At 36.0% G+C, this 27,593-nt stretch overlaps 3 protein-coding genes across 4 annotated transcripts in view; 2 read left to right on the forward strand and 1 right to left on the reverse strand.

Annotated features, from left to right (window-relative positions):
- The window catches only part of Spps (Sp1-like factor for pairing sensitive-silencing), a 38,406-nt gene extending 26,650 nt beyond the window's left edge, over window positions 1–11,756 (forward strand). The window contains exons 11-12 of the mRNA XM_071592718.1: window positions 2,777–2,896; window positions 9,853–11,756. Of these exons, the coding sequence (XP_071448819.1) occupies window positions 2,777–2,896; window positions 9,853–9,984 (252 nt within the window). The 3' untranslated portion in view covers window positions 9,985–11,756. The remainder of the gene's footprint in view (window positions 1–2,776; window positions 2,897–9,852) is intronic.
- A 3,171-nt stretch (window positions 11,757–14,927) lies between these two features.
- On the reverse strand, window positions 14,928–17,513 carry Sec61beta (Sec61 translocon subunit beta). The gene is made up of 4 exons (XM_071592248.1): window positions 17,375–17,513; window positions 17,190–17,287; window positions 17,013–17,111; window positions 14,928–15,227 (listed from the first exon to the last, which is right to left on the reverse strand). Exons 1-4 carry the CDS (start codon window positions 17,375–17,377, stop codon window positions 15,140–15,142), a joined length of 288 nt encoding a protein of 95 aa, XP_071448349.1. The 5' UTR covers window positions 17,378–17,513; the 3' UTR covers window positions 14,928–15,139.
- A 112-nt stretch (window positions 17,514–17,625) lies between these two features.
- Window positions 17,626–27,593, forward strand: part of mop (tyrosine-protein phosphatase non-receptor type protein myopic) — a 44,321-nt gene continuing 34,353 nt past the window's right edge. Inside the window, exons 1-5 of one of the 2 annotated variants that reach the window (XM_071591666.1) lie at window positions 17,626–17,839; window positions 20,603–20,805; window positions 21,397–21,574; window positions 23,084–23,228; window positions 26,620–26,741. In XM_071591666.1, coding sequence (XP_071447767.1) covers window positions 17,753–17,839; window positions 20,603–20,805; window positions 21,397–21,574; window positions 23,084–23,228; window positions 26,620–26,741 — 735 coding nt within the window. In that variant the 5' untranslated portion in view covers window positions 17,626–17,752. The remainder of the gene's footprint in view (window positions 17,840–20,602; window positions 20,806–21,396; window positions 21,575–23,083; window positions 23,229–26,619; window positions 26,742–27,593) is intronic. The other variant, XM_071591665.1, reaches the window with a different exon arrangement.

Genomic DNA, 27,593 nt, shown 5'->3' on the forward strand with positions numbered 1-27,593 from the left:
GTTTATATCCATGCACACATTTTGTGTCTTAACCTGCCCATTGATAATGTTTAGGAGTATACACTTCTAATGCCTTATTTGTTTTCTTTGGGAATTCATCACAATCATTATTTGTATAAGGATAATCCCAAAATTTAGGGCCCCAATTTTTTTTTAGAAATAGAAATATATGATTATTTTCAATAATTGATACATCATTTTAGAGCCTGAACATTTCTCTATTTTTTTACATAATCACCATTTCGACTGATACATTTTTGTAGGCGCTGGGGTAGTTTTTAAATGTCTATGTCTTCACAGTTTGCTGCCATGTGGTTGAGGTGTGCCATCTTTCATGAATATATTTTTATAAAACGCCCTGGGATGTTTAAGAAATTTCTGATCAGATGATAATGGTAGTTTGGTTAATCATACAGGAAGTGTCAGAAATAGCTAAATGTTGGTAAAATATCTTTTAAATTTGTCAGTTAATTATAGTGCTGCAAACATTAATGCATTTGGAATTACATTCTCGTTTAATTTAAGAAAATACTATGTAACATGAACTCATTAAATTATGGGCAATAAAATACCAAAGATAGAATTTTGCCGGATAACCTCTTTTAATTGAGAGATTGACATGACTATGGGGAGAAAGCAATGGACTCCTGCAAGATCCTGAGAGACATCAGGTAGACTATATTATGATTAGGCACAGATTGAAGATCAGAATTACTAATTTTCCCTAGTTCCCAGGAGTGGACACAGAGTTTTTAGGAAGTCATGTAAACAATGGATTACAGATGAGATGATGAGAAAGATAGATGAGATAAGGAAATGGAAGAAAGAAAGCTGTCAATCGTAGTAAAAATTAACCCTGATGGACGAATAAAAGGATTTCATGCAGTATTTTTAGATATATCTGGAAAATGTGGAGAATGGAAAACTAGTAGTGTTAATTTTCCATCCACAGCTGCAGAGGAAGGAGCTGGTGCATTGCCATGATGGAAAAAAACTTTTTTATGGGCCAATTGTCAACGTTTTTCTTGCAGTTTTATTTTTAAATGGTCTAATAATGATGCATAGTTTGCTCCTGTAATAGATATACTTATTTTCAAGTAGTCAATGAATATCACTCTTAGTGTATCCCACAAAACAGTTGCCATAAACTTCCCAGCTGAGGGAACAATATTTGTTTTCAGTGGTGCAGACTCCTGGCAACCCGTTTCTCAGAATGTTACTTGGTTTCAGGCCACTAGTAATCTATCTATGCTCCATTCAAAGTGATGTGCCAACACCTGAAGTCCTGTGCATTTTGCTGAAGTTGCTGCAAACTGGCCTTAGAATATGTCTCATTATATCATTTTTGGCCAACTGTGAACCATTGCGACACCCATCTCGCAGATATTTATCGCATGTCCAAATGTGGATACAGAAGATTATATACTCATTCATTCAAGAAACATTCACTATTAGTGATCTCATGTGCCTTCATTTATCTATCGAGTAATAGACTATTTTGGCTGAAACTTGCTATGTGTTAAACAGATGATACTAATGGAAAATAACGTTGATGTGTACCAGTGGTGTCAACTATCTGGTTTTTCATGTGCCTTTCAAACTACTCTCATATTGTGTAATGGGTTAATGCATTCTGGAATTCTACGGATGAACCCAGCATGTATTCTGGTGTCAGATTTATTGCAATGAAAATTATTGGAAACTTCAATCTCTTGGGACATGAGTTTTCACAGAGATAACTGTCAATTGAAATGAGCTTGCCAATGGGAATTTTAAACACAAGGAAGTTATTCATCAGGGTGAAACCCTTAAAAACTGAAGTGGTTACATCTCTCTCATGTCTCTTGATCCCCTAAATGGACTCTTTTTTGCTTGCTTTCTTCCCCCTCTCTAGCCTAACCTTGGACCAGCAGTCTTCATTTCTGTGTGCCCTGCCATTTGAACATAGTGAATTGGCTCTCTCTCCCCATGGTGAAAAAGTTCTCTCCCCACAAGGCATAGTGCCTCAAAGCAGTTCTGCCAGCTTCTAATTGTCTAAAGTATTCAGAACACAAGACTAATGGATAATTGCTTGAAATTTTAGATTGTTTTTGTATGAAAAGATTTTGTGAAGCTAGTTATACCACCATTACTTATATATAGTGTTTGCATTTTCCCCAGCAGGATTTTAACTGATAAAAAACGTTCAGAAAAAGTCATAAATGTTTGGGAATTGTTTTTTTTATGGGAAACTGAACAGACTTAACATATAATTTTGTTTGTAAATATCAAATGTATGGGTAGGCATGGAGAAGGTTAACTATACTCATACTTAATGTGTGAAACTTGCTAGGGTGGTTATAGATGTATTTTCTCTTAAGGGAAATTGAGAAATAAGTATCATGTGTGAAGCAGCAGGAGCAATATTGTTTCAGGGACTCTTCAGAAGTTCCCAGCCGAATGAAAGATAAAATAAGTTCTTATTCAGATACCATTGTCAGACAAGGGCATAATGTTAATGATATTTGATGAGGTGCAAGATTTTCTCTTGAATTACATCAAATTAGTGAAATCATTTCATCCAGTAAAAATCACCCTGGTGATTTCATTAATTTGAGGTAAAGCTCACCTTATAATTTGTTTGAAACAGTCCACTTGTCATGGTGTTGAATTGCATTCCATTCATCACAAAATAATGAAGAGTCTTCCTAATCCATTATTTTATTTGAAGTTGAGTTATATGAGATCATTTTTATTTATTTTTAGAGTAAGTAAACATTATATTTTTATTTTGTAGCGTCATCGGAGAACACACACGGGAGAGAAGAGGTTCCAGTGTACAGAATGCTCAAAAAGATTCATGAGAAGTGACCACCTCTCCAAACACATTAGAATCCATCAAAAACGCGGAAAGATGGCAAGTAGAATTCTCAAATATATTGTTTCTCACGTGTGGTAATAATAACTTTTATTGAGGAATCATCCTCATAGGGTTTGGTAGAAACAGTCAACCAGTATTTTAATGTACTCTTGTGCTGATTGAATTAGTGGAGTGCATTAAGTGACCCCTATCTGCATTAACAGAGATTGTATCAGATCAGAGAATTATATTTTATTAGATTAGTGGCATAAAAATCATCATTAGTAAAGTGATTTTGTGGTGAAACTTGATGATAGGAAATAATGTCTAACTTCAAAATGTGAGGTAATACCAAGGTCCTTCTTGCATGCAAAATATAACTTTGAAAAATTGAAGGAAATTGTTCCAGGTGTAACTTAGTGGAATCATTTTATGGTGAAAGGAAACAACTTTACATTTTGACCTGCAATATGCATGTGAAAGCACAAAGTGAACTTTCACCGATACAAATATTGAAATAATATTACATTTTTCTACAAATGAAATAACATCAATGACATGCACTATGTTGTCATGGATAACCGATATTCCAGCCCTGGAATACAGCTTGATGAATAAAGACTTATTGAAGTAAGATCTGGTGCTTTCCCGGCATATTTGCTTGATGAAGTTTTCTTGGGTCTTCCACCGGGTCAGGGGTTCCATGTTGGGCCCCCATGGAACCCCTGACCCGGTAAAGACTTATTGTTAACCATCATTCATATAATTTGAGGTCTTAACACTTACTCTCTATTGCATTAATTCATGAATGAATTTTTATTTAGGTTCAGATTTATTGTTTACATCATCAGTACACATCTTTCTGGGAATCTATATGCCATGGCTAACTAGATCTGCTATTGACAATTTCACCACATATAACTCTTCATTGTGCTTTTATAAACAATGATTTCCTCTACCACAAATTCCATCGTGGTGCATCGCGCAATTCGCTTTGGGGTACCTGGAGTCATTTTCCCTCATGAAACTATATTATCATTCTCAGGTGTTCATTTCTGCTGCTTTAGTTTGATATGGATATGAATGCTCTCAGAATATGCATATATTACTGTGGAAAAAGGTGATTCCTTTTCCAAGTTGAGAATCATGTGTGATCTTCCTTGAATAACTTTTCCTGGATCAACTTCCTTGATAAGCCATTGATGAATTTATCCTTATAACCACCTGATGACTTCATCCTTAAGCTTCATGTTCAGAAAATGTCTGCATTTTCAGTCATTGATAATATTCTTTATGTGAGTGCACCACTCTTGAGCAGTATCCTGAGTTGGTTGCCTCAAAAAATTCAATAGTCTCTCTGAACTTTACAATTCTCCTCGTTAATTGCCACTTATCTCTGATGCCAACCAAAGTGCCACTGACACTCTTGGCTGACTGACAAACTAAAGCTTGGTCATAAGCAAGCCAAACTGATTTTACGAATTCCCCACAGACATTCATTCCTACCTCCAGTTCTTCCCATGCCTCTTTAATCATTTCCTCCGCATAAACGTTGAACAGCAATGGTGATAATGGGCAACCCTGCCTTATGCCTCTCCATAACACTGCCCATCAGGACTCCCCGTTCCCCACTCGCACCTGAGCAGTCTGAGAAATGTACAGGTTGCGGATTAGCCTCCTTTCCCTGCAATCTATTCCTATTTTCTTCAATATACTCATTAGTTTTTCCCAATTCACTCTATCAAATGCTTTTTCAAAATCTACAAAACAGGCAAATACCTCCTGGTTGTATTCTATATTTCTCTCAATTAATAATCTCATTACTGCAATGGCATCACGCGTATCTCTCCCCTACCTAAACCCAAACAGATCATTCCCCCAGTAGTCATTTTCCCTACTCTCTATCCTTTTGTTCATGAACCTGAGAACAACTTTAGCTGCGTAGGATATCAAACTTATTGTCCTGTAGTCCTCACATCATGTAGCCTTTACCGTTTTCGGAATATGAACTAAAACTGATCTCACAAAGTCTTCCGGCCAGATTCCTTCCTGGTAGATACTACGAATCAGCCCATATAGCCTCTTCCTCCCACATTTGCCTACACATTTGAGTAGTTTCGCAGGAATGTTATCCACCCCTATGGCCTTATTTAGCTTCATCTCCCTTAATACCCTTTCTATCTCCTCGTCGAGTATGCCTGGACCCTAGCTATCATTCTCTACGTCATGTTCCTTGTCTAAGTCTAACTTTGTTGGTCCAAGTTCTTTACTATACAGTTCTTCTAAGTATTGTTTTCAACTTTCTTGGATCTCTCCTATGTCAATTAGTATCTTACGGGTGGAGAGAAACCCTGCATCAGCATTAGTCTACTCTTTACGGAAGACACCGAGGGGTCCACAGCTTAACATCCCATCCGACGGACAGCGTACTCACTCAAAGTGCCTTCCACAAACCACCTCAGTTAGGGATTGAGATACCTCTGAAAAATATTCAACACTGCCGGGATTTGAACCCGGGCCTTCTGGGTGGGAAGCCAGTACAATAGCCACCGCACCAATCCCAATCCCCGATATGACGGGTAGTAGTTTTTGAGGGGAGGCGACCGACAGCTAAGGTCATTTGCGCCATAGGAGATGGACAGGAAAGGATGAAGGGTGGAGAGAAACCCGGCGTCGGCATTAGCCTACTCTTTACGAAAGGCGCCAAGGGGTCCGCAGTTTAACGTCCCATCCGACGGACGGCGTACTCACTCAAAGTGCCCTCCACAAAGCACCTCAAGTAGGGATCGAGATACCTCTGAATATTTTTCAGAGGTATCTCGATCCCTACTTGAGGTGCTTTGTGGAGGGCACTTTGAGTGAGTACGCCGTCCGTCGGATGGGACGTTAAACTGCGGACCCCTTGGCGCCTTTCGTAAAGAGTAGGCTAATGCCGACGCCGGGTTTCTCTCCACCCTTCATCCTTTCCTGTCCATCTCCTATGGCGCAAATGACCTTAGCTGTCGGTCGCCTCCCCTCAAAAACTACTACCCGTCATATCGGGGATTGGGATTGGTGCGGTGGCTATTGTACTGGCTTCCCACCCAGAAGGCCCGGGTTCAAATCCCGGCAGTGTTGAATATTTTTCAGAGGTATCTCAATCCCTAACTGAGGTGGTTTGTGGAAGGCACTTTGAGTGAGTACGCTGTCCGTCGGATGGGATGTTAAGCTGTGGACCCCTCGGTGTCTTCCGTAAAGAGTAGACTAATGCCGACGCCGGGTTTCTCTCCACCCTTCATCCTTTCCTGTCCATCTCCTATGGCGCAAATGACCTTAGCTGTCGGTCGCCTCCCCTCAAAAACTACTACCCGTCATATCGGGGATTGGGATTGGTGCGGTGGCTATTGTACTGGCTTCCCACCCAGAAGGCCCGGGTTCAAATCCCGGCAGTGTTGAATATTTTTCAGAGGTATCTCAATCCCTAACTGAGGTGGTTTGTGGAAGGCACTTTGAGTGAGTACGCTGTCCGTCGGATGGGATGTTAAGCTGTGGACCCCTCGGTGTCTTCCGTAAAGAGTAGACTAATGCTGATGCAGGGTTTCTCTCCACCCTTCATCCTTTCCTGTCCATCTCCTATGGCGCAAATGACCTCAGCAGTCGATCGCCTCCCCTAAATACTACTACTACTACTCCTACTACCCATCTTATCTCTAACTGTTAGCATAGATCTCCCCTTCTTACTTCCGGATAAAGATTTAACTTTGCTGTATAGCTCACCAATTTCACCCTTCCTCTGCAAACTTTCCATATCCTCGCACTGCGTCTTCCATCATGCTTCTTTTGCTTTATTTGTTGCCCGCCTCAGTTTATTGTTCAACTCTTTGTACTTCATTTTGCCTCCTCTGTGTTTACATTCTTCCATTTTTTCCTCTCATCCATCTATGTAATCATCTCATCCATGATCCATGGTTTCCTTCTACATTCCATTTTCTAACCTCCCGCCCCTGCCTTATCTTTTTCAAAGGGATGCTACATTTCATAACAACTAAATTGTGGTCGGAGTCTGCATCCACTCCCGGGAAGCTGTGTGAATTTATCACACTGTTCCTAAACCTGTGTGTAACCAAAATGTAATCTAGCTGATACCTTTCTAAGTCACCTGGCATTTTCCATGTATACCTGCTTCTTTTGTGGTGTCTAAACCGAGTGTTGGTGATGACTAACCCCTGTCTCCTACACAACTCAACTGCTTTCTCCCCGCAGTCATTCCTGGTGCCTAAACCGTCATCCCCCACCTCATCACCCCGTCTTTTTTCTCATTCACTGCTGTTGTCATCCAACCATTCAATGTTCTCTCATTCCCCCTTCATATTTTTTTGGTATTGAGAAGTTGAGGCAAGGTTAAGTTTTCTCCTCTGTTGATGCATTGGGTCTGTCCTCTCTTTTATGTCTTCCCAATTAATCACTCCGCGTTTATGAATGCACTTTCTGATGGTTTCTCATTCTGCATACAAAAATGTTTTCAATAATGATATTGCATCTCCAAGCATTGACTTCAAGAGCTATTTTTGTCCATTCTTGAGTTATGGAACCGAAGAACTCTCATGGCATACTATGATTTTCCTGTTAGTGTTATTCCCTGTTAGGGTTCAGAGGCTAAGACCTTGACCCCCCATTGGGTTCAGCAGTAGGAACTCTAATTTCACATTAGGCTGTACAATGTTACCATGGCAGAGAGTGTAGTCCAATAACTCCATTACCTTACTGTTTGCATTAATCATTTTCCTGTTGAAATCTTGGAGCCAAGATTCAAAAATTTCAGATGACCACTTATGCCTAAAAGGTAAAAATCAAGATTTGGAAATATACAGAGTTTCAACAATGCCCTAGTTATCATGGGACACTCCTTTCCTTTCAGTTAATTACAGCAAAACATAATAGTAAGCTTCTACTTAGCCATCTTTCCCCATTGAACACCTCTAAACAGTCAATCATCTATCTGCATCTGCCTCCCATCGATTGGCCACAATTCCACACTTCTTATTGTCCTCCCAAACGCTTGTAATCTGTTTTTAAAAATTTTGTTGACATACATTCTACTAAATTAAAAAAATTCCGTAATTTTCGTCACCAATATTACCTTCTGGCCTCTTAAGACAATATAATGTTCCTTCTCTCTCCAAGATTCAACATAATCTTGCTTTTACCTTCATTGATTTTAGTTGCTACTCTCACTGAATCAAAGTAAGTAGACTCACTGTGGCACCTCTGCATTGCAGTCATGCAAACACTTCTGAGAATGACTCTCTGTTGCAGAATGTAATTTTAAACTAACCAGTTTTGTGTGCTGGAACTGCAGTTGACTTTTGTCTCAAAAAAGCACATTTGTATCATTTTTGAAATCCTTTCAGAATTTATAAGTACCAAATAACTTTTTAGTTTTTAAACTTCTATTGGAGGTGCATAGCTCAATTCATTTCTCTACTCTGTGGATTTATCATGTGCAATGCATTTGGTGAAGATTGCCCGTTTTGTAGCCATTGAGAGAGAAGGAGAATAGAAGGAAATGTGAAAAAAGAGGGAGGTTGATGAGGAGGAGGTTGGTGGGGTCCTCTACAATTAAGCACGGGTCATCAAAATGCATTGGGCCATCCACCTCCAAAAAGTGTGGAAACTACAAAGTTATTTTTTAATTATTTGTTCATTAATTTTGACAAAGTCATGCCTGATGCTATTAAGTTTATGCCTTTAGAATTCCCAGCAGCATCATTGGAGAGCCAACCAAATCATTGGGAATACTTACAATTTGTCTTGGTCCACAGATAATGCCCTAGCTCTTGCTTTTCCTTGAAGAAAATGATGCTTTCACTGCTCCCTTGGAAGAGATTTTTGGCACTCATACTTGGTTTCACACAATGTGTCCTTCAATTTTCAATGTCGGTGACTGTCTCAGAATGGTCCCTTCCTGAGTTGTGGGTGGCAGTGGGGCACAATGAGACTCGGAAACACCCCCAGCCTCCCTGTCCCTTCACCCACAGGTTTGAATTTTCACTGTCGGCAGTAAACAAGGCTGTCACGGGCCACAGTGGAGAGGTGGCTACTTTTGAAAAATTGAGTCATTATTTGCTTCTTAAGGAGGTCGCCTGTAGAGTAGACGCTAGAACTCATGCTGTGCTCTATAGAAAGTGTAATTTTAAGAATAGAAGAGCATTTATGGTTCCCCTTTTAGAAGGCATGACATGTTGGCAGTCACCTTCCAGCATGGTAAGTCTTGATAAGTGGATTTAGAAAACCTCGGCGAAACCCTAATATATTCCCCACAATTTTTACTCAGTAGTACACAAATGGCATGATTTCAGATGTAGAGCTTATCTTTTATGATGTAATTCCGGAAGGAATGAATTGGGATTAGAAGCACTCCATGCAATGGTCACAAAAAAACTATATCAATATTAGAATTACATTAAATGACTATTACGTATCTTTTTTTCCAGTTGCTCTCCCCAATTCCAAAAATTTCTAATTCCATTGTCTAAATGAGTTTAGTCACCAAACAAACTCAATGTTATGTACACCCTGCATGGAGTAAAGTATTGGTATGCTTGGCTTTTAGGGCTTATTCTTTAATGTTCGCTATCTTGACACCCAAATTAATTTATGTGCTATTTATGAGATGTCTGCAGCATAGTATGTCATTTATATTGTGCACATGATTTATGATGCAATGTAGTTATGACTGAATTTTATAACTAGTATTCCAGAAGATGGTAGTTGAAACAGAGTTTAGTGAAGTATGAGGTAAGGCTGTGTAGAAGTATGAGGGGCTGTCTGTTAAAAAAATTGAAACGGGTTGGCTCTTTACAGATTTCCTTAATATGATGAGCCAGTGGAGAGTTTTCAATTGAATGTCCTGGAGTGCCCCATTATTCGTATTTGTCAAACATTTTTTTTTAAATGGGTACCTTGTGACATTAGATTCACTCAAACATTTTTAAGTCATTTGCTAATTAAAAATGCTGTCTTTTGCCTTGCAGGACATGCTTCACAACACAGCCGGTTCAGATGGGAGCTCATCAGATGAAGAAGAAAGCAAAATGGCCATACAAACAGAAGCTGATCAGTCTAACTTAGCAATCAATGAAAATGTGGACTCTTTTTCAGAGTAAATCAAAGTCAGGCTTGAACCAAGTTCTGCCTGTGTCATTTGGCAACTGGTGCTAAATATGGCATCTTGTGGTTGAAAGCCATTTAAATAATACTGCAGGGACTAATCTTGAAAAGTTTGCATTTTATCTTGTTTCTCTGCGGCATCATGTCACATTTTAGAATGTTAAATGTGATCTGACGTTGGGAAAAGGATTCTTTCATTGCAAATATTTCATTTTAACTAGGTGTGGGGAGCGATAAATCAAAGCCATTCTTCATGCAAAACAAATACTGTTTTGATCTGGAGTGGACCAATTATATTCCATCTAGAAATGGCTGCTGGTGAACACAGTGAGAACACGAGGAAGAATTGAATGAGAAATCTACGTGCAAGACTCCCCAGTGTTCAAATTTGAGAATAGAAAAAAAATCCTTTGTTTAAATGGACAACTTTGCAACTTTTGCATTGTACAAGATTCTCTACAGATTCAGCCACTTTAAAAAAATGTGTGAATGATAACCAGTGGATTTTTAGATGAATGCATTTATCTCTGTGAGATACAAATTTGTAATTTTATTAGGATCACTATATCCTTCATGTTCATTGTGACTGTACAAATCGACTTTAAGAAAAGTTGATGATTTATTAAGGAATTGGTGATCCTTATTAGCTAAAAAAAAATAAGAGCTGTTTTTAATTGAATAACTTGAGTTTTAAAATTCATTATTGTGTTGTTTTAAAAATGTGTTCACCTGAAGAGTGAAGTGTATTTTTTTTAAACTTGTGGATTAATTTACTCAGAAAAATTTCATGGGAAAAATCATGTAACTTGTTGAGGAAAATATCTTAAAAGAATTATGGATTGATATTTTATCATTAGGGCAGACCTTTCAACTTCATTTTGAGCACTTCAATTGCATTGTAGTGTGTTGTTATGAAGTTGCATTTACATATTGTGAGATGTCTCATGAGGCCATTTCCCCCCATGATTCAGCTTTACAGTAGTAAGAGTTCTTTTTGCATGAGATTTTGATTGTGCTGTTGAAATGTTGATAAATTCTATTAAACTTTGTCACCAATGGGGACCTGAGCAATTGTCACAGGGTAGATTTACTTACACTGCACTGAATCTCCTATAGGATTATGTACATACTCACCATTGTATTTCTGGCATTAATTAGCAGAACATGATTGTTTTACTTTTGTGCTGTATTATAAATATTGTTGTGAAATGTAGAGGACAAATTCGAATTATTGGTGATAATTTTGTTAGTTTCTAAATGCAGTATTTTAAGGTAAGTTGAAAACTTACATCATGATGCAATTTTGCAAATCCATTCCAGTTTCATTGTATTCTGCTCTCTGTAGAAATTACCTAACTTTTGGGCTTAGCAGTAATTTTCTATTACTTTTTGTTTGTGTTATTGTTTTATACACTTTGTTAAGCCTTAGGGTGATCATGGTTCCCTACATTTTCCAAGAATGTACTTACTGCTTGTAAATAAGTATTGAAATAGTTATTCAGATCTAAATGACCCCTCTATTAGAAACTTCAGAATGTTAACTTGTATCAAAATGTAGTGTAAATATTGAGTTTGTTTTGATCCAAAATGGAGTGTTGGAAGGCCTACATGTCCATGTGCAAAATGCTTTCTTATAGAGGAATTTTAAAACTTGAAATTTTATATGACAAGAAACTATTTTTGTAAATTTATTTATACTTGTATAGATATTTATCAATGTGATTTACCTAAGAGTTATAACATAGTAAAATAAAGTATATGTACAAATTAGCAACATTTTAATTACTTTTTTCTTCACAGTTTCAAACATATCTCCTGAAGTAGATATTTATGTCTATACTTATATTTTTCTCATGAAATAGACAATGTAAGGAATGATATGGATTAATTCCAAAGAAACTGCGGGAGATGCCGCAACAGTAACTTTTAACGGAGTCATCCGCTAATGTGCATTTCAATGCAACAATTTCAGAGTGTAAAAATCATTCGCCTTGACTTTCAGAGTTTCGAGTTTTTGAATTTCAGAGTTTAAGAGGACGCCTCGGTAGCTTAAGTGGCTAAAGCACTCGACCGGATATTGAGGGATCTGGGTTCGAATCTCAGTCTAGGCGAATGATTTTTACACTCTGAAATTGTTGCATTGAAATGATAGGGATTTTCTAAAAACAGGATTTGAAAAGATAAGGGGAATCACTTTTGGAGAAATCAATAATTTTGTTAAAATTTCCGTTAGATATTGAACGACAACTTGAGCTTTGAGTGACTGCCATGTACAGGACAACTGAGGCTGAAGACAAAAGCAGACAGGCCCTCTCTAACAGAAGGTTACCAAGGATAAGTTTTCCAGAAAGAAGTGTGACAAATGAATAGGCAATTGATAGGATGACAGAAAAAATGTGTCATTGGCAGCAGATACAATAGAAAGAAGCTAACATGACAGGACATGTATATACAGCAGGAGAGGCAACTGAAGGTCATAATGGAGTTTTCTGTCAAAGGAAAAACGAAAGAGGGAAGATTATATGGAACAGTTTCTCCTTCACCATTATGACTCCTTGTGCAAAGGCATATCAAATGTGATGGAGTGATAAGAAAGTATTCTCTAGCTGGTGAAACTCTGGATACCAGGTGACCTCAGTTTAATGAAACAATACCTATATCACTCTACATTGTTGGACTTAACATGTCTGATCAAAAGTGAAACTGCACCATGAATAAAATGTTAAGGGCTCCTTAAATATGAAGCAGCCTCTAATAAGTGGCTTCTAGGCCAACCTTCCTGTTGTGAGAGATGTCCCATCAGTGGCCTCTGTATAGTTAAACTACATTGTAGGGCAACACCAAACCCACACTTCTCTGGTGACTTGATTAATAAATTTTATGCCTACCCCTAGAACCTCCATGGAGATCACCAATTTTAACTTGGAGGGAAGGGGGTGTCCCCAACTTGCTACCACAAAAATATGCTTCTTTGATAGCATTCAATGCACCTGTGGTGTGGCTCTCCATGAGAATTGTCATACCTTCCACCATAGAGTAAAAGACAGGTAGATTTCTTAATGCTTCAACATGCACTGGAGACCACGAGCTGAAAGCTCCACGACAATTCACTCATTGGACTAGGAATCCTCTCATGAGGGAGATGACTCTTAGACAGACGTTTATGCGGGAGAGCGGAATTGGCAGTATCGAGCTAAGAGAATTCTTTCCTAGATATCAACCAATGGCAAATCTGTCTCCAGGTCTTCCAAATATCATGGCAGAAGCAGCACAGGCACTATAAGGCGTTATGATTGGCATACAAAGGCAGAGACCATATGACTAGAGTTAAGGTATTCAACTACACATTAGCTGAAAAACTTAATATCCATCCACTATTTCTTGATTTTTTTGCCATTTACCACCAGCAGAATCCTTGAATCAATATTTGACTCTGATATCTACTGCATATGATTATTTGTAGGCATGTATATATGTGAATTCCATAGATGTCTGTATTTCTCAGTTATAGAATTTGAGAGACAAGGAAAACTTTTCCTAACAGCTCCTGTGTGCAAAAATAAAGTTTTTGTCAAGTTTATTGCCAATAAAAATCATAATCAACCAGTTAGATCTCATTCAGAGGTTTTTATGCAAAAAAATATTGACCTAACTACAACCTTAAACAAATAAATACTGACTACAACCTTAAACTAAGTGGAAGGGCTAGCATGTTCTAATCACCCCGAGCTGGGATTGCGGATGAAATGATAGTTTCTCTCAGGAGGGTTACCCACACAGATATGGATCAAAGGGTGGGAACCAGGCGAAAGGTAGTCCTCGCAGTGTCTCTTCCTCATGAGGTGTCTGACCCCAGTGAAGTGGCCATTTGAGAGATACTGTCAACACTTTTGAGGAAGGCAAAGGATACCTCAATTTAACCATCACACAAATCCATGATGGACATCCATGACTGCATATTAATCAATTCTTAATAAAAATATAACCAAGTGTGGGTAGACAAGTGGGTACAAAATGAATGAAGACAGGTACTAAATGCCATTAAAATAGTCCACAGCTTTACCACCATGTGGCCTGGGACCACTATTATTGAATCCATCCTTCTCTACACTTCCTTATTGCATAATTCTTTGTCACTGCTTTGATAGGATGTATAAAATATGCATGGTTCCTGCACCATGAACCCAAGATCAAATCACCAATTTTGTGAAAACAAGCAGAAAAAAACAACCAATAGGCCAGTGTAAGCATTAATAAAGCATTAAGAATTTTTCAAAAGACCTTTAGAATTCAAGAAGCCATGAGTGCCTTTTGCTTTCAATTAGTGATAGCCAAATTTGCAATTCGTTCTCTAGATTCCCATTCCTGATAAAGGTACCATATTTTCCCAAATATTTGCAATTCAAGTTTGTACTTTTCTTGAAACATCTCTCATTATAGTTTGTGCCGATGGCATCACTTAAATTGGTCTCACTAAGCTTTTGCCAGGGCCTGCATGCTTCATGATGTCTATATAACTGATCTCAAAACTAAAAGGAACATTCTCCTCATTTGAAATACTTGATTGGCATATCAAAAATTCTGACTTTCTAATAAAATTCAGCCCCCATGATTTTTGTTGGAGAAATTGAGCAAACAAAACTCCTTAAATGAGTTGTCACCACAACTCCTTTTGGACCTATCACAAGCCTTGAAATTAAATTTCACCAAAAAATTTCCAATTAACAATGTTTCAACAGAAATAATATAAAACTCCACATGACAAAGATCATATTTTTTGAAATTATTCAAATAATTCTAATGGGCAACATTTGGCCCTTAATGTCATGGTGTATCATTTCATTTGAATACTACTTTTCTATATTGTACTACTAATTCACTATACATAAATTAAATTTCAGAAACTTCCTTTGAGAAATTATTTGGAAACAACTGGGGATAAATTTTCAACAAAAACCTTTAATTACAAAGGACAGTAGTACATGCAATTGTATAAATCCATGTAAAAATTTTTCTTTGTCAACAGATGGTAAAATCCTGATTAGCAGAGTATCAATAAATGGAATGATTACAGAACACTCATATTTTGTCAGGAAAAGTAGTTTGTATTTTGTTGTAAATAAAATAATATTAGAATTAACAAACTTTTATTTAGGAACGATTGTATTTTCCCCAAATGTGAAGCATGAAGACTGATGCAATGAATAGAAGCGACATCACTAGAACAGGGACTGGTCCACTGTAAAGAAAAATAGCATTTTCAGCATTCATGATCATGCAGCAACAGGCACTAAAATCAATCATCGCTATCAATCTAAAATAGCAGATTTCTAGAAGAAGAAATGAATTCATAAGTCTGCATTCATCAGATAACTTCAAATGAAGATATCGCACCAATGATTTAAACATAAGATGTAAATAGCAAAAATATCAATTCAAAGCAATCCTAAGCTCTAAACTGCCAATGTTTAAATCACAATGGCACTTATGAGTGCCTTATTTTTTTCAATTTCTGATTACACATGGATTACAGCAAACAATTTCAACTATTCAATTTCATTATATTTCATTTATTATGCTAGACTTGAATGAGATGAATTCTAATATCTCAGGAAAAATTACATTCTCAGGCAAAATCCTTTAATTTTACAGATTTATCAAACAGCTGGCAGCTTTGAATACATATGTATAGTTTCTCAATTTGCATGCAGACACTGGTGACATGGCTGAATAGTCCACTGATTCAAAGTCGCTGATGTTTGACAACTAAGCGACCACATTGAATGCAACAATTTCAGGGAGTAAGAATCATTCGCCTTGACCAGGATCCCAGTCACGGCGAATGCTTAAAGAGGCTTAAATGACTAATTATAATGGCCATGACCCTGAGCCTTCAGCTAAATAGTTGAATTTCAGTTTCAAATATGAACAAAATTAATGACTATGCCAAATTAAAGAATTCATACTTTTTGCATTGTCAGCTGCAAAAATTACAATTACAAAAAAAAAGTTTTAGCAGTCAAAGTAATTAGTTCTTTACAATTAAATGTCATGAGGAAGACTCTAGGAATTGAATTTTGTCGAAGTTAACGGTGCTATTTAATAATAATTTCAATTGCAATAAAAGCATAAAATTTGAAGTAACGAATACACAAACAATTTGTGCAGCATCAACACGTTAACGCTGACCTTATCCTATGTCAAATGACGATGTCAACAATTACACTGCCCCATGATATAATGTTTTCTCGCAGAGCAATCAACATTAATTCTGACTCTTTCAATTTTCCCCAATAGACTGTTCATAAAAGACGATATTCCCAAAGGGATGAAGGGAAGTACAGAGGTTGGGGGTTATCAGATCAAGAATGAAGCACGTAAATTATCTCGATTTTAAATCATAAACGTAATATCTCCCATAAAAAAATTACTTCCATGACCTGTAGGCCAAATATTACAGGAATGCTAAGGAAATGGTCCACAGAACACATCCAGAGCTAAAACTCCCCAAACGCCAACCTCTAAAAAAGTAAGGTATATCCAGATGCACATTGTTCTCACATCAGTGACCCCCTTCAAGAATGTCTTCATCAATTCCTTAAGAACAGGGCAAGACTTCCTACGGCCTGAAGAGCAGTGGATATTCTTAACTGTAGGTCAATGCCCGGGTACACCATTGGAATTCTTAATTATACTACTACTGAATGCCTAGCAATTCCCCCAATTAGGCCTCCCCAGGAATATGTATTCTATCATTATTTCACCATTTAAAAAAATTCGAAGTATGTGTACTCCATAGAGTTTTCTCACGTCAAAGAAGTTCATTAATCATATTCTTTTAAACTTCATGCGGTGGTATTAATGTCATTACTAAAGGTTATAGCCACTTTCAGGTTTCAAGAAAGGACAAACAGGGACACACATGGATTAAAATCAATCGCTGAGATAATTTCGCTAAGGGTAAAACTAAGTTAGTAGCAGGAAAAAAAGCAGAGAGACATCAAGAAATTAAAATTATAATTACACTTTTATTCCCGGGGAATCATCGGTGTAAAATCTCCACATTCCTCCGCTACCAGTTCCTGTAGCTCTAGAGCGAGCTGATGTGGTCGGCGCAGTTTTTCTGCAAAATAAGTTATTCAATCAAAAGAAGGCAAACGCCCAAGTAAGAATATTTATAATCTTTAAACTTTTTCCTAACCTTTGCCTCACGGTGCCACTGCTAGCTGCCCGAGGGGCAACGGTTTTTGACGGCGATCGCCCACCAGACCCTACAGATGTTGAGCTCGGTGCAGCTGGCTTTGAAATCAAATTGAAAATAAATTAGCATTAATTTTTGCGCCAGTTAATTTAAGAGGAATGTTTTGAATCAACTCTAGCGGTTACCATTGTTAAATCTTATTCCAATTCCAGTGTTCAGAGAATATGCCAAATCACATCCACCTCTCGTCGGGTTCACACACAAACAACTCTGGAGTTAGTGCCACCCGTACCTGCGGATTCGCCGTGACGTGTTAACACAACCGAACACGTAACCAAAAGAGTAACGTCATCAATTTACCAATAGATGGTGCTGTAAAAATTAATAAACGTAATATACTTCCGGTTTCGTTACGGTGATTTTCGGGTTTTAGCTGTATTCGTATCTCATGTGTTTTCGGTTAAACTAACGTATGACCAAACGTCATAATCTAAGTCGATGGTAGTTTATGTTTACTTAAAATCATTTGTGGTTAAATTAATTTCTAGAAGTGGCTGTTAGACATGGAGGCAGTCCCAAGACTGCCGATGGTCAGTTTTGACCCCAAAATTAGTGCCGAACCGGCGGAATTTGGGCCGAAAATTAAACAGGTATATTTTTCAATCGAGTAGGATCTTATTAAGATTGCAAGTTGCATGAAATTTCGTGATACTTTTTAATTATTTATTTGGAAAAAATCCTCTTGACCCATATTAAAGGCACAAAAAGTTGTCTTAATTGTGCAATCAAATTCTCTTAAGAATTGGTTGGAATGCATTGGTATTCTGGTTAAATTGTCGGTGATATTTTTTTGATGCATAGTTTTTGTTGTCCTGTATACCATTGTTTCCGAGTATGTATTTTCATGCTGAAAGAATGTTGTCCACCATTTAACTTTCACAATTATAATTCCGTCTAATTAAACCTTTGACAGGCATTATTGGCACAATCATTTGAAGTACCTACATAATGACAAAGTATGAAAGTTGAATATTCATAATAATTTTTATAGTTGTACTATAATGTGTCAAGGTTGTTTTCAAATTACTTAGGGAATCCTAATTGTAGTATGGAAAACGTTTGATAGTAGTATGATAATGTGATTTGCTAGGGCGTATTAATTTCCTCATCAGGCTGTGTAATATTAGCAGTATAATTTGAAATCCTTCGTTACCTTAAGTCGTAGTGCTGCACATTTCATAGTTCAAGTTTGTAGCGGTTAAAATATGATTAGCGTGGAATTCGTTCTAAATGATGAACTCAGGTGACTGGTATTTTTTTTAAATTGGGAAAGTAACCTTAAATGTCTTACTTAGGAGTCACTGCCAAAGGAATTTACAGCACTTGAATTATTAAAATTAATTTAGAATGATTGTGAACTATTAAAGTGTGCCTTAGCTGGGTAGATTGTAAGTTACCAGAAGTTGACAAGCCCTAGTCAAGATGATGCCCTATGTTCTTGTAAATACAGAACAACCCACTTTCATGATCGATGAAATGAAGTTTACCATGTTCACCAATCCATTTCCACTGACAATTTCCCTTGACAAACGTCAAATCCGGTCTTGTTCCCCATGTCTTGCTCATGAAGCCAATTCTGCGTTTAGAGAAAGCTCATGCCATCTTCGGTGCCTTTTCCCTTGGTGCCTTACTCCCTCATGCATTAGTCGTCATGGGCAATTCTAAATATGTTTCCGGGACTTATACTATAAACTCATATTTGTTGCAATTCATTTGTTTTCAATTGTCATCATGATGTCTACTTTTGGAGCTGGTAGAGTGCCATAATTAAAATTGTGGAACATTCGTAAGAAGTGTTTGTTCTCCTAAAGTTGGTTTGATGCTGTGCTCAAGGAACTGTTTCAATAAACTAAGGTCTTCATGGTTACCGCTCTCTCTTCTTTGGCACTTGTCATTATTTTGAATCCTGTATCTAATTCGGAATCATCCTCTGCAATTCTTCCTATCCACTTTTCCTTCAATTAGTGTTTCATGTCATGGACTCGTCTTCCAAAGAGTTTTTGTTAGACTTTTCCCCTTCTTGGTAACCCTTTCATTCGTTTTTTGATGCATCTATGTTATTTTTACCGTTTTCATGTTGCATTACATTTTCATTGCTCTGAAATTGTTTTCTGGTGCTGTAAATACCCATGCCTCACTACTATGGGTAGATTTTCTTTGGCATTTTGTTGATTTTACTTCCCAAATAATAAAACTACCCCACATCTTGCATTTGAGTCTCATGTTTGATTACTGTTTCTTTCTACTCATTTTAATTATTTCAGTTTTCTCATGTTATCACTTCATTACTATCTCTAAGTTAACAATTTTTTTCTAATTCTTAAAATTCTGCCATACTATTGCAATGGTTGAGTGAATTTGTAAATTTTGGCAGTCTCTGCGATAATTATATGTGCTGGGAGTGTGGCATCATCTTTTCTTGATCAGAACTAGATGATAGAATTTACAATCATCTTACTGTTCCCCTTCCAATGCTTACTATTGCGTTGGGACAGAAAACTCATTTGCTAGACATTAAGAATACATAAACTTGTTTAGGATTAATTATTATATAGATGCGTTGCCTGAAAGAGGTTGGAGGTTTGACCCAACATGGAAGGGGGACTTTGAGGGATTCTGTATCAGGAAAAAGTGTAAAATTAACATAGTGTTTGATGCAAAAATACGAATTTTTATGAATAAAAACTATTCACTCTTGAAACGGGAAAATAAATATAATGCATATTTACTAGTCTGTTTTAATGTTCATTATAAAAATTATTTTTCTAAATTTGTTCAGATTAACCTTCTGACTATCCCTCAATGTAATGGGAAAGTTAATAGAATATGGATTCAAATAACTCAAAAATAATGAAGAATGAAAATATTGTACTTTTCCATTTAAAGAACTTACTGCTGCATACTTTTCGGCTCACTAAACTGTCATTAGATCAAGATTTCAATAATTTCTGTATTGATAGCTCACTGAGCTTTAATCTACTTTTAAATGAATCTTTTATTTTGTTGAAGAGTGAAATATTTGAAATTCTTCAGCATGGATTTCATTTACCACATCAAACATAAAACTGTGGCCTTAAGTCTCTAATAATTGGATTCCCTGAATTTGTACTATCAGTTCAGGTTTCTGGAGGGGTTGGAAAAAAAATGTTCTTGAAAACTTCTAAAAGTCTTGGAATGTGGAAATCGGTGATATATCACACAAGCCTTCATTAGATGTGCATTGAAGGAAAATTTAATTGCACTTATCTTGGATATTCAAAAATCTCATATAATGTTATTATAGGATGGGAAAGATATAATTATTTGGATATCAGTATCTCTTCTTTATTTAAGTAAGTTTCTTGATTTTTCAGTATATAAGAGATTTTTACCATGAAGATGCAGAAAGTTACACAAAAGAAATTAAAGACCTTTCGGCTCTAAGAACCAATGCCGTCAGAGCCCCTAAAGATGTGACTGGTTGTAGTATTTTAAAGCAATACTATTGCCAATTGCACTCTCTTCAGTCGAGGTTTCCAATGATGGAGGATGGAGCTGCTGCAGTGAACTTTTCCTGGTAATGCATAATTTTTATTTGATCTTAATCAGATATTTTCCTTTATCTTTTCGATTTCATGGAAATTTCTTGAAACTGTATTTAAATGTATTGCACATCTAGTTATTCTGTGCTGACAACTGACGTGACTTCGCAGTAAACCTAGCATGAGCCATGAGACTGGTCTGCAGTTTTTGTTGTCTTGTAAAATACCACATATTAAAACTTAATTAATTGCATTAAAATTCTTAAGCACTGGAATGCCACAAAAAAATCTTCATTTTAATTTGATTAATGTTTTGGCTTTATTTCCTAAAATAAAGAAAATTTTGTGCATATGACAGTTGAAAATATATTATAGTTCAATGCAGGTACATACTATATAAACTTGTATACATATATAACCATGACATACAGTATGAGGGAACAATATACTTTTCCTCTGAATTAGTGCTGTGGTGAATTTTTAAAGTACATTGTTCTTTCCTATGTTTTGCAAATCTTCCACGAAGTGAACCATAAAGTTTATACCCACATAAATAAGTTTTATATTGTATTAAGATCCCTTTTACCCATTCTGTGTTGACATTTTTATTTTTCTATCCAATACAGGCTAGACTGTTTCTCAGGTGTTGTGTATTCAGCTAGTGACATTCGTTATGAAATGGGATGTATCTTGTTCAATGTGGGATCATTACATTCCATTTTGGGGGCGGCTGACTCTCGCACATCAGCTGATGGAATGAAGATGTCCTGTACTCATTTTCAGTGTGCAGCGTGGGCTTTCCAGGTGTTGTATTCTTAATATAGTATTAGTATTTTAAATCAAGCTGTGGAATTATGTGACAAGCTACAAATATCAGTTACTGATAATATTTACTGCCAGTTAATTTCATTTTTATGCTTAATGAAAGCAGGAAGTCTTATTTTGGAGAGACACGCTCAAGCATAGCAATGGAACTGAAGGAACACGAAAGGGATATCAGACTGTTAGCTAGAAAAATCCACATTGGCTGAACGCTGTATCCAGAATGACCTCAAATTTCACCTGAATACAAAATTAGTTAGGCTAATGGCTAGTGAAGCTAACTTGTGAAGGCCTTGGAAATGAAGTCAGAAAAAATCTTCAACCACAAAAATGTTTTATTCTGTGCCAAATCTTTTCTAGAATGCTTAGAAACGATTTCTTGACTAGATGGACTGGGAAACAGCTAATGAAAGAAGCAGCCAATCGTTGATCAGCTGTGACTATTCATAAAATCAGGCTGTGGCTTGAGAAATATTTTTTCATATTTTAGTATTGCCAACATTTGCAATGGTATGATTAAATCCCTCAGATTTTTTTTTTTCAATCATTAAAAGATGAATCATGAATATATGTACCATGCTGATTCAATAAACCTGGTGAATAAGTATATTGGGCATGGATGGCACCATTGAGTTCTTTTCTTATAATTTGATGAGTGTTGCCAGTCATTTCTCTTTTAAATTTCAAATTTTTCTTGTATAAGATGACACTAATTGGCCCCACCCCACATGGATACTGAATTCTTTCCAGTGCCGTACAGTAAAACTATTATATGCAGCAGAACATTTTGCCAGCAACTATGCTAAAGGAGCTAAATGCTCTGAACCTGTGGAATTTTCTTCGTTATCAGACAATGCTTTGCCATATAATTATTTAGATTTTCAAGTGGTAGAGTTATCCGTGAGAATTTGAATGCACTAATTCTGGTTTAAATAATTCATTGATAATTATTCTTTTCACTTCTGCATTCTAATCTGTTGCAGAAATACGCACTATCAATGTACATACATGCTAGATATGAAAAATGACTGACTGGGTGAATATATAAATTGGAAATTTCTATTGTAGAATGTCATTTTACTTCAGCAGTATTTCATAGCCAATGTTAATATGTCAATTAAAATGAAAATTATATTCAATGTTGCAGTAGTTGCATTTTTAAAGTTATTTATTGCTTGAAAGTTAAATTCGATGTCTGTAAATGATGCCAATCTGAAATTTCTCTAGACCAGGAATATCATTGTTCATTTAAAAAAAATACTACTAAACCCAAAGTTTTGCATATCTTTGCACCTTATACACCATACCTTTTGGTTACATAAATATTATGCGCACATGTATAAAATTCATCTTTTTAGGTGTATTAATCTATCATATTTTAATAGAAATTAAAAATTTTAGTTTAGGTGTAATCTTTTTAAAAGGTTCAGAATTTTTTCACTTGACCCTTTTCATGAGTGAATTTCTTTCTTGCATATTTCATACCATCAGCACCTAAGAGATACTTTGCCTCAGCCTAGAGGTTCAGACATGTCTCCAGAGATCTTACAGTTTATGTACCAGATAATGTTAGCTCAGGCCCAGGAATGTATTCTGGAGAAGAGTATGATGGACAATCGGAAAGCCACAATAATAGGTAAGTTCTAAAATTATAATATAGTATTTTTGTAATTTAATGTGGATTTTGTTTATAATATGCCATAACATGCTCATTATTGTTTATTTAATTATGACTTATTTCTTCTAAATAAAATTTAATTGAAAACTATTTCCAATGAAAATAATTTTAATTGTCTGTTTAAAATTTTGACTGAATTATGCCATTTCGAGCTTTCTAAATTATGGAGGAGTAGAAATGAACAATATGTCTCATCTATGATGAGTGAAAATTGGATGTTAAGATTCATTTAAATATGCATCATTGTGTGTAGAAGTTGAATTCAATATATTTGGAAGAATTTTGTGAGCTTCAGATCTGAAAAGAATGCAGACCAGAAGCAAAATGCCATGGATGAAGAAACAACCGGTGAAGTGTGTGGTTGTGCATTCAAAATATTTCAGCAATAATCATCTAACATAGTATTTATTGGGTTGACATTTTTTCAAACAACATGGTTAGCTTTCTCTGAGATATCCTATTCCAACTAATATTATGTGCCTGTATCATCCATTCTTTGATAAAACTAACAATAAATCCTCACATTGAGGCAGTCTGCATTTAAAGATTTAGGTGTCTCAGAGAAAAATAAATATACATATGTAGATTATAATTTTGGAGATTTAATATTGCATAACCCAACTTGCTTTATCCTGAAATATCAGTTGAGAAATGGGAAGAGTATCTTACGTGGCATTTAATTTATTTTCCTACCTTGTAATTCATTTTCATAAAATGCCATATCTGTGAACAAATATATCTAAACGGAGCACCAATGCTGCATCTACAATTCTAATTCAATATGTAATTGAATTTAGACTGTGTTGTTCCTTGTTTCTAAATTTCATTTTGTAGTAGTGAGTTCAAATGCTGATTCAGTTAATTTGCAGTGGGTTAATTAACTTGTTAAATACAGTGAAACATCACACAACGTGCATAATTCATTCTGGAATCTTTCTTGCAAAGTGAAACACTTTTTAAGCAAAAAATTTTTGTTTTATAAATCATTGCAAAATATGATAATGCATTCCATGCCAAAAAATGAATTATTTGCAAGGTTTATTCAAAGAAAATAATATGTACAACGTTGAAAATGGTGAATCATCTTTTCTTTTATTGCAGAATGAACTAACATGGAATGCAAATTTGATTTGTAGAAAACATAATAAGAATAAAAATCATTAGTTATTATTTATGATACCGTCCTTATTCTATTGTACTAGAAAGCTGCGTGGAGATATGTGTTTTTGCCAACTCTTCAAAATTTTGTAGACATGTAAATTCTGCATTATCATTAAATAAATTTGCAGTGCAAATAGCCACTGCCTTATTAGAGTGATGCTTCTCGACGTATGCGGCAATAGTTTCCCATGACCTCCAGATCGCAATTAGCCTGCTCTTCTGGACTTGTGGAGTTCATGAATGGCAAACAAGCAGGGGTTTAATTTTCAAATCACAGCTTGCATTGGCACAAAATAGCAGTGTGAGATGGTCTTTCTTTGGCTTGTGGCTGGGAAGTGGATTCTCCTCTGCTTTTTTGTAGGATCAGTATCTTTTTCCAGATGAGACCCATCTCATCACAATGAAAAACCTGTTCTTACAGGTAATCCTCAGTATCCAAGAGCTTGTTGGAGTTACCAATGAAGTCCTTTACTACCTTTAAGTCATAGCTTACTGCTTCACCATGCCTCACAATGCCCTGGAAGCAGGTTTTTGACTTTGACTTCTTGAACCCCGTATGGCTCCCCTTAAATTCTTCTTCAGCCATTGATGACCCTGGCATCTACTAAACAGAGTCAGCAAAAATCACTTTTGCATTCTCACAAATACTGTTCGCATCAATGGCATCACCCTGCAATTGCTAGTCATTTATTCATATAGTATTAGAAATTGTCAAGAATGTATAACTGTTGGGTAGATATTCTTATCTCTGTCTTTGAAGCATCTATCTCTTTAATTTTGTCCTTGTTCTTGAGGATGGTGCAAATCACTTATGTCGTCGACCTTTTGATTGTATGATCATGCTAGATCAGCCTTGCTTACTCCTCATTCTCTCTTTTCAATGATTTTACTTTTAATTTTTATTCTCTTAGGCTGTCTTCTTGCTGCTTTTTTGGGGACATTTTTAAAACTATGCACACTATATTATTAAGCTTTGCACACAAAAAATACAAATAATATTTCTTAACACAAGTATGGAAAAATGAGTGATCACAAGTGACACAGCAGTATGAGTTCTAAACACAAACCTAAGCAGCAAGCAAGAATCACTCCCGGAATCCCCCTCTCTTTGTCTCTTGTAATGCAAAAACTTGTTTGTTTAGTGGGCCATTTAACAAAATCGATTTTTGCTCATTATGCAAATTACTAACTTTAAGAGGTACTCATTAAGAGAGGTTTCACTGTAAATTGGTTATTAGTGGGGTCCTCCATGAGATAACCTTCAGCAGCATTTAGGAATGCTGCATTTATGGTAATACTGTCCAACATTATAAGGTCACTTACAAAGGCCAATGATCTTGCAGAAGACCAAAGTATATGGATATCTCTATTTCCTTGAGTTCCAATAGGTTTCTCGTAGGCATTTATTGTGATTCACTACTCTAGTGGGGCACTAACATAGGATTTGGAGCGTCTATTTTGTTCATTTCTCTGTACTGACTACATTGATGTTTCAATGACTCACTGGTGGGTAAGGTGCTTGATAACCCTCATTCAGTAGTTTTACTATTATTCTATTCATATCGCTCCATTGATAGAAGCTTTCTTGCAGCACTGTGTTTCACTTATTCTATTATGGAGTTACTGTCGAGACATATTACAAGTAAGACTGCATTTGAAGAAGCCTTGCTAAGTGTTCCATATCATGAAATGCTGAGTGGCTTATCCGTCTTCTTACCTCTTCCTGAACTCGTACAGTCATCAAAAAAGAAAATTACTGCAGTGCAAAATATTTTATTCCAGAAAAAGGAAACATACCATAGTGTAGCAAACATTACAATTTATGTGAATTAAGGTGAATTGAATAAAAAAACTTGTACGTAACTGAAACACATGCATTTAGTTTCAATCTTTACAATAATTGATAAACTCATTCACAGCAGACAATGTTTTATTTATCAATATTTTCCAACAAATTTATATTTCACATCATCTTTAGTGGATGTTTGTACAGTTTTATGCCATAATTATATGATTCTATTAATTAATACCGATCTTTCATAGGCATTTTTATGTATAATATGCAGTTGATTCTCAGTTGGAATATTTTGGGTGGTTTTGAGAACACACTCTCCCATGTATAGTTTTATTTTTCTTCAACTTTTTTTTTGCATGTATCTTTAACACCTTACTTTGTTCCATTGATTAGCTAAAGTTGCTGCTCAAATTGTGGACTACTACAAACTTGCTCAAAACACTCTAATCCAAGGAAATCAGGGTGGATCTGAAAACATAACCATAGCAGAAACAGTTGGATCTAAAAAATACAAGGTTAGATATGTTATAGTTCTGGCTTATATTTAACGTTTAAGTTCATTTTAACTTAAGTTGACGTATTCATACACATCTTATTGAAGTCCATTCTTTTATGTTCCATTAAGTGGCCTGTTGCATATTCATTTATGTTTTTGTGTGCATATGTCTTATTTATATATATGATGAAGAATGTACGTGCACCATAAAATTTCATCAGGCCTTCAAATATTAAATTGTGTGTGTCTTACCTGCATAAGCTTACTTAAGTTTGCTGGTAATTCTAATATATATATTTCTTCTTTGCTAAAGTGTCTTAAAAAATAAAGAGTAGACATGGCATAGGCATTTGTGTAAGTGTACACATATGGCAAATATCACATACATGTAATTCTTACTAAATTTAATACTACTTGCCATGGCCTAACTGATCACTTGTGCCATACATGTTTCATGATGTCACTTCAGGTAAACAGTTTTGTTGTGTATGCACACAGCAGTCGAGGAGCATGTTTTGTTGCACAATATTCAACAAAAGAAAGCTGATGCATTTGCGTTACTTAACCTTGAGAAAGAGAATATTGTGTTAAGCCATTATTCAGTGCTAGACTAAATGAGAGGTAGGAGTGGAAAATTTTACAGCATCTTGTGTACAATCAAGTTTGGGATAATCACCTGAGAGTTCCTATTCTTCTATGCTGGCAATCAAATGTTTCCAGGAGACTTAAACTATTTTTAGCATAAACTTTCATAATTTAACCTACATGGCTCTGTTTGTCATGTATCCTCGGGTAAGTAAAAGTAAAAACTATCTCGAATGTGCTCAGTGATAGTGTGAGTGAAATGGCAAATCTTTTTAGGAATTTATGA

Source organism: Hetaerina americana, unplaced genomic scaffold, assembly GCF_022747635.1.
Source record: "Hetaerina americana unplaced genomic scaffold, ioHetAmer1.1.p SCAF_5, whole genome shotgun sequence".
NCBI lineage: Eukaryota > Metazoa > Arthropoda > Insecta > Odonata > Calopterygidae > Hetaerina > Hetaerina americana.

What these genes read in the sequence shown, in the direction of transcription:
- Sec61beta (XM_071592248.1), bottom strand. An exon ending in AGTGGCACCGTGAGGCAAAG is followed by an intron (nt 17,112 to 17,189) that starts GTTAGGAAAAAG and finishes CTTATTTTGCAG; the next exon opens with AAAAACTGCGCCGACCACAT. An exon ending in GATTCCCCGGGAATAAAAGT is followed by an intron (nt 15,228 to 17,012) that starts GTAATTATAATT and finishes TTTTCTTTACAG; the next exon opens with TGGACCAGTCCCTGTTCTAG.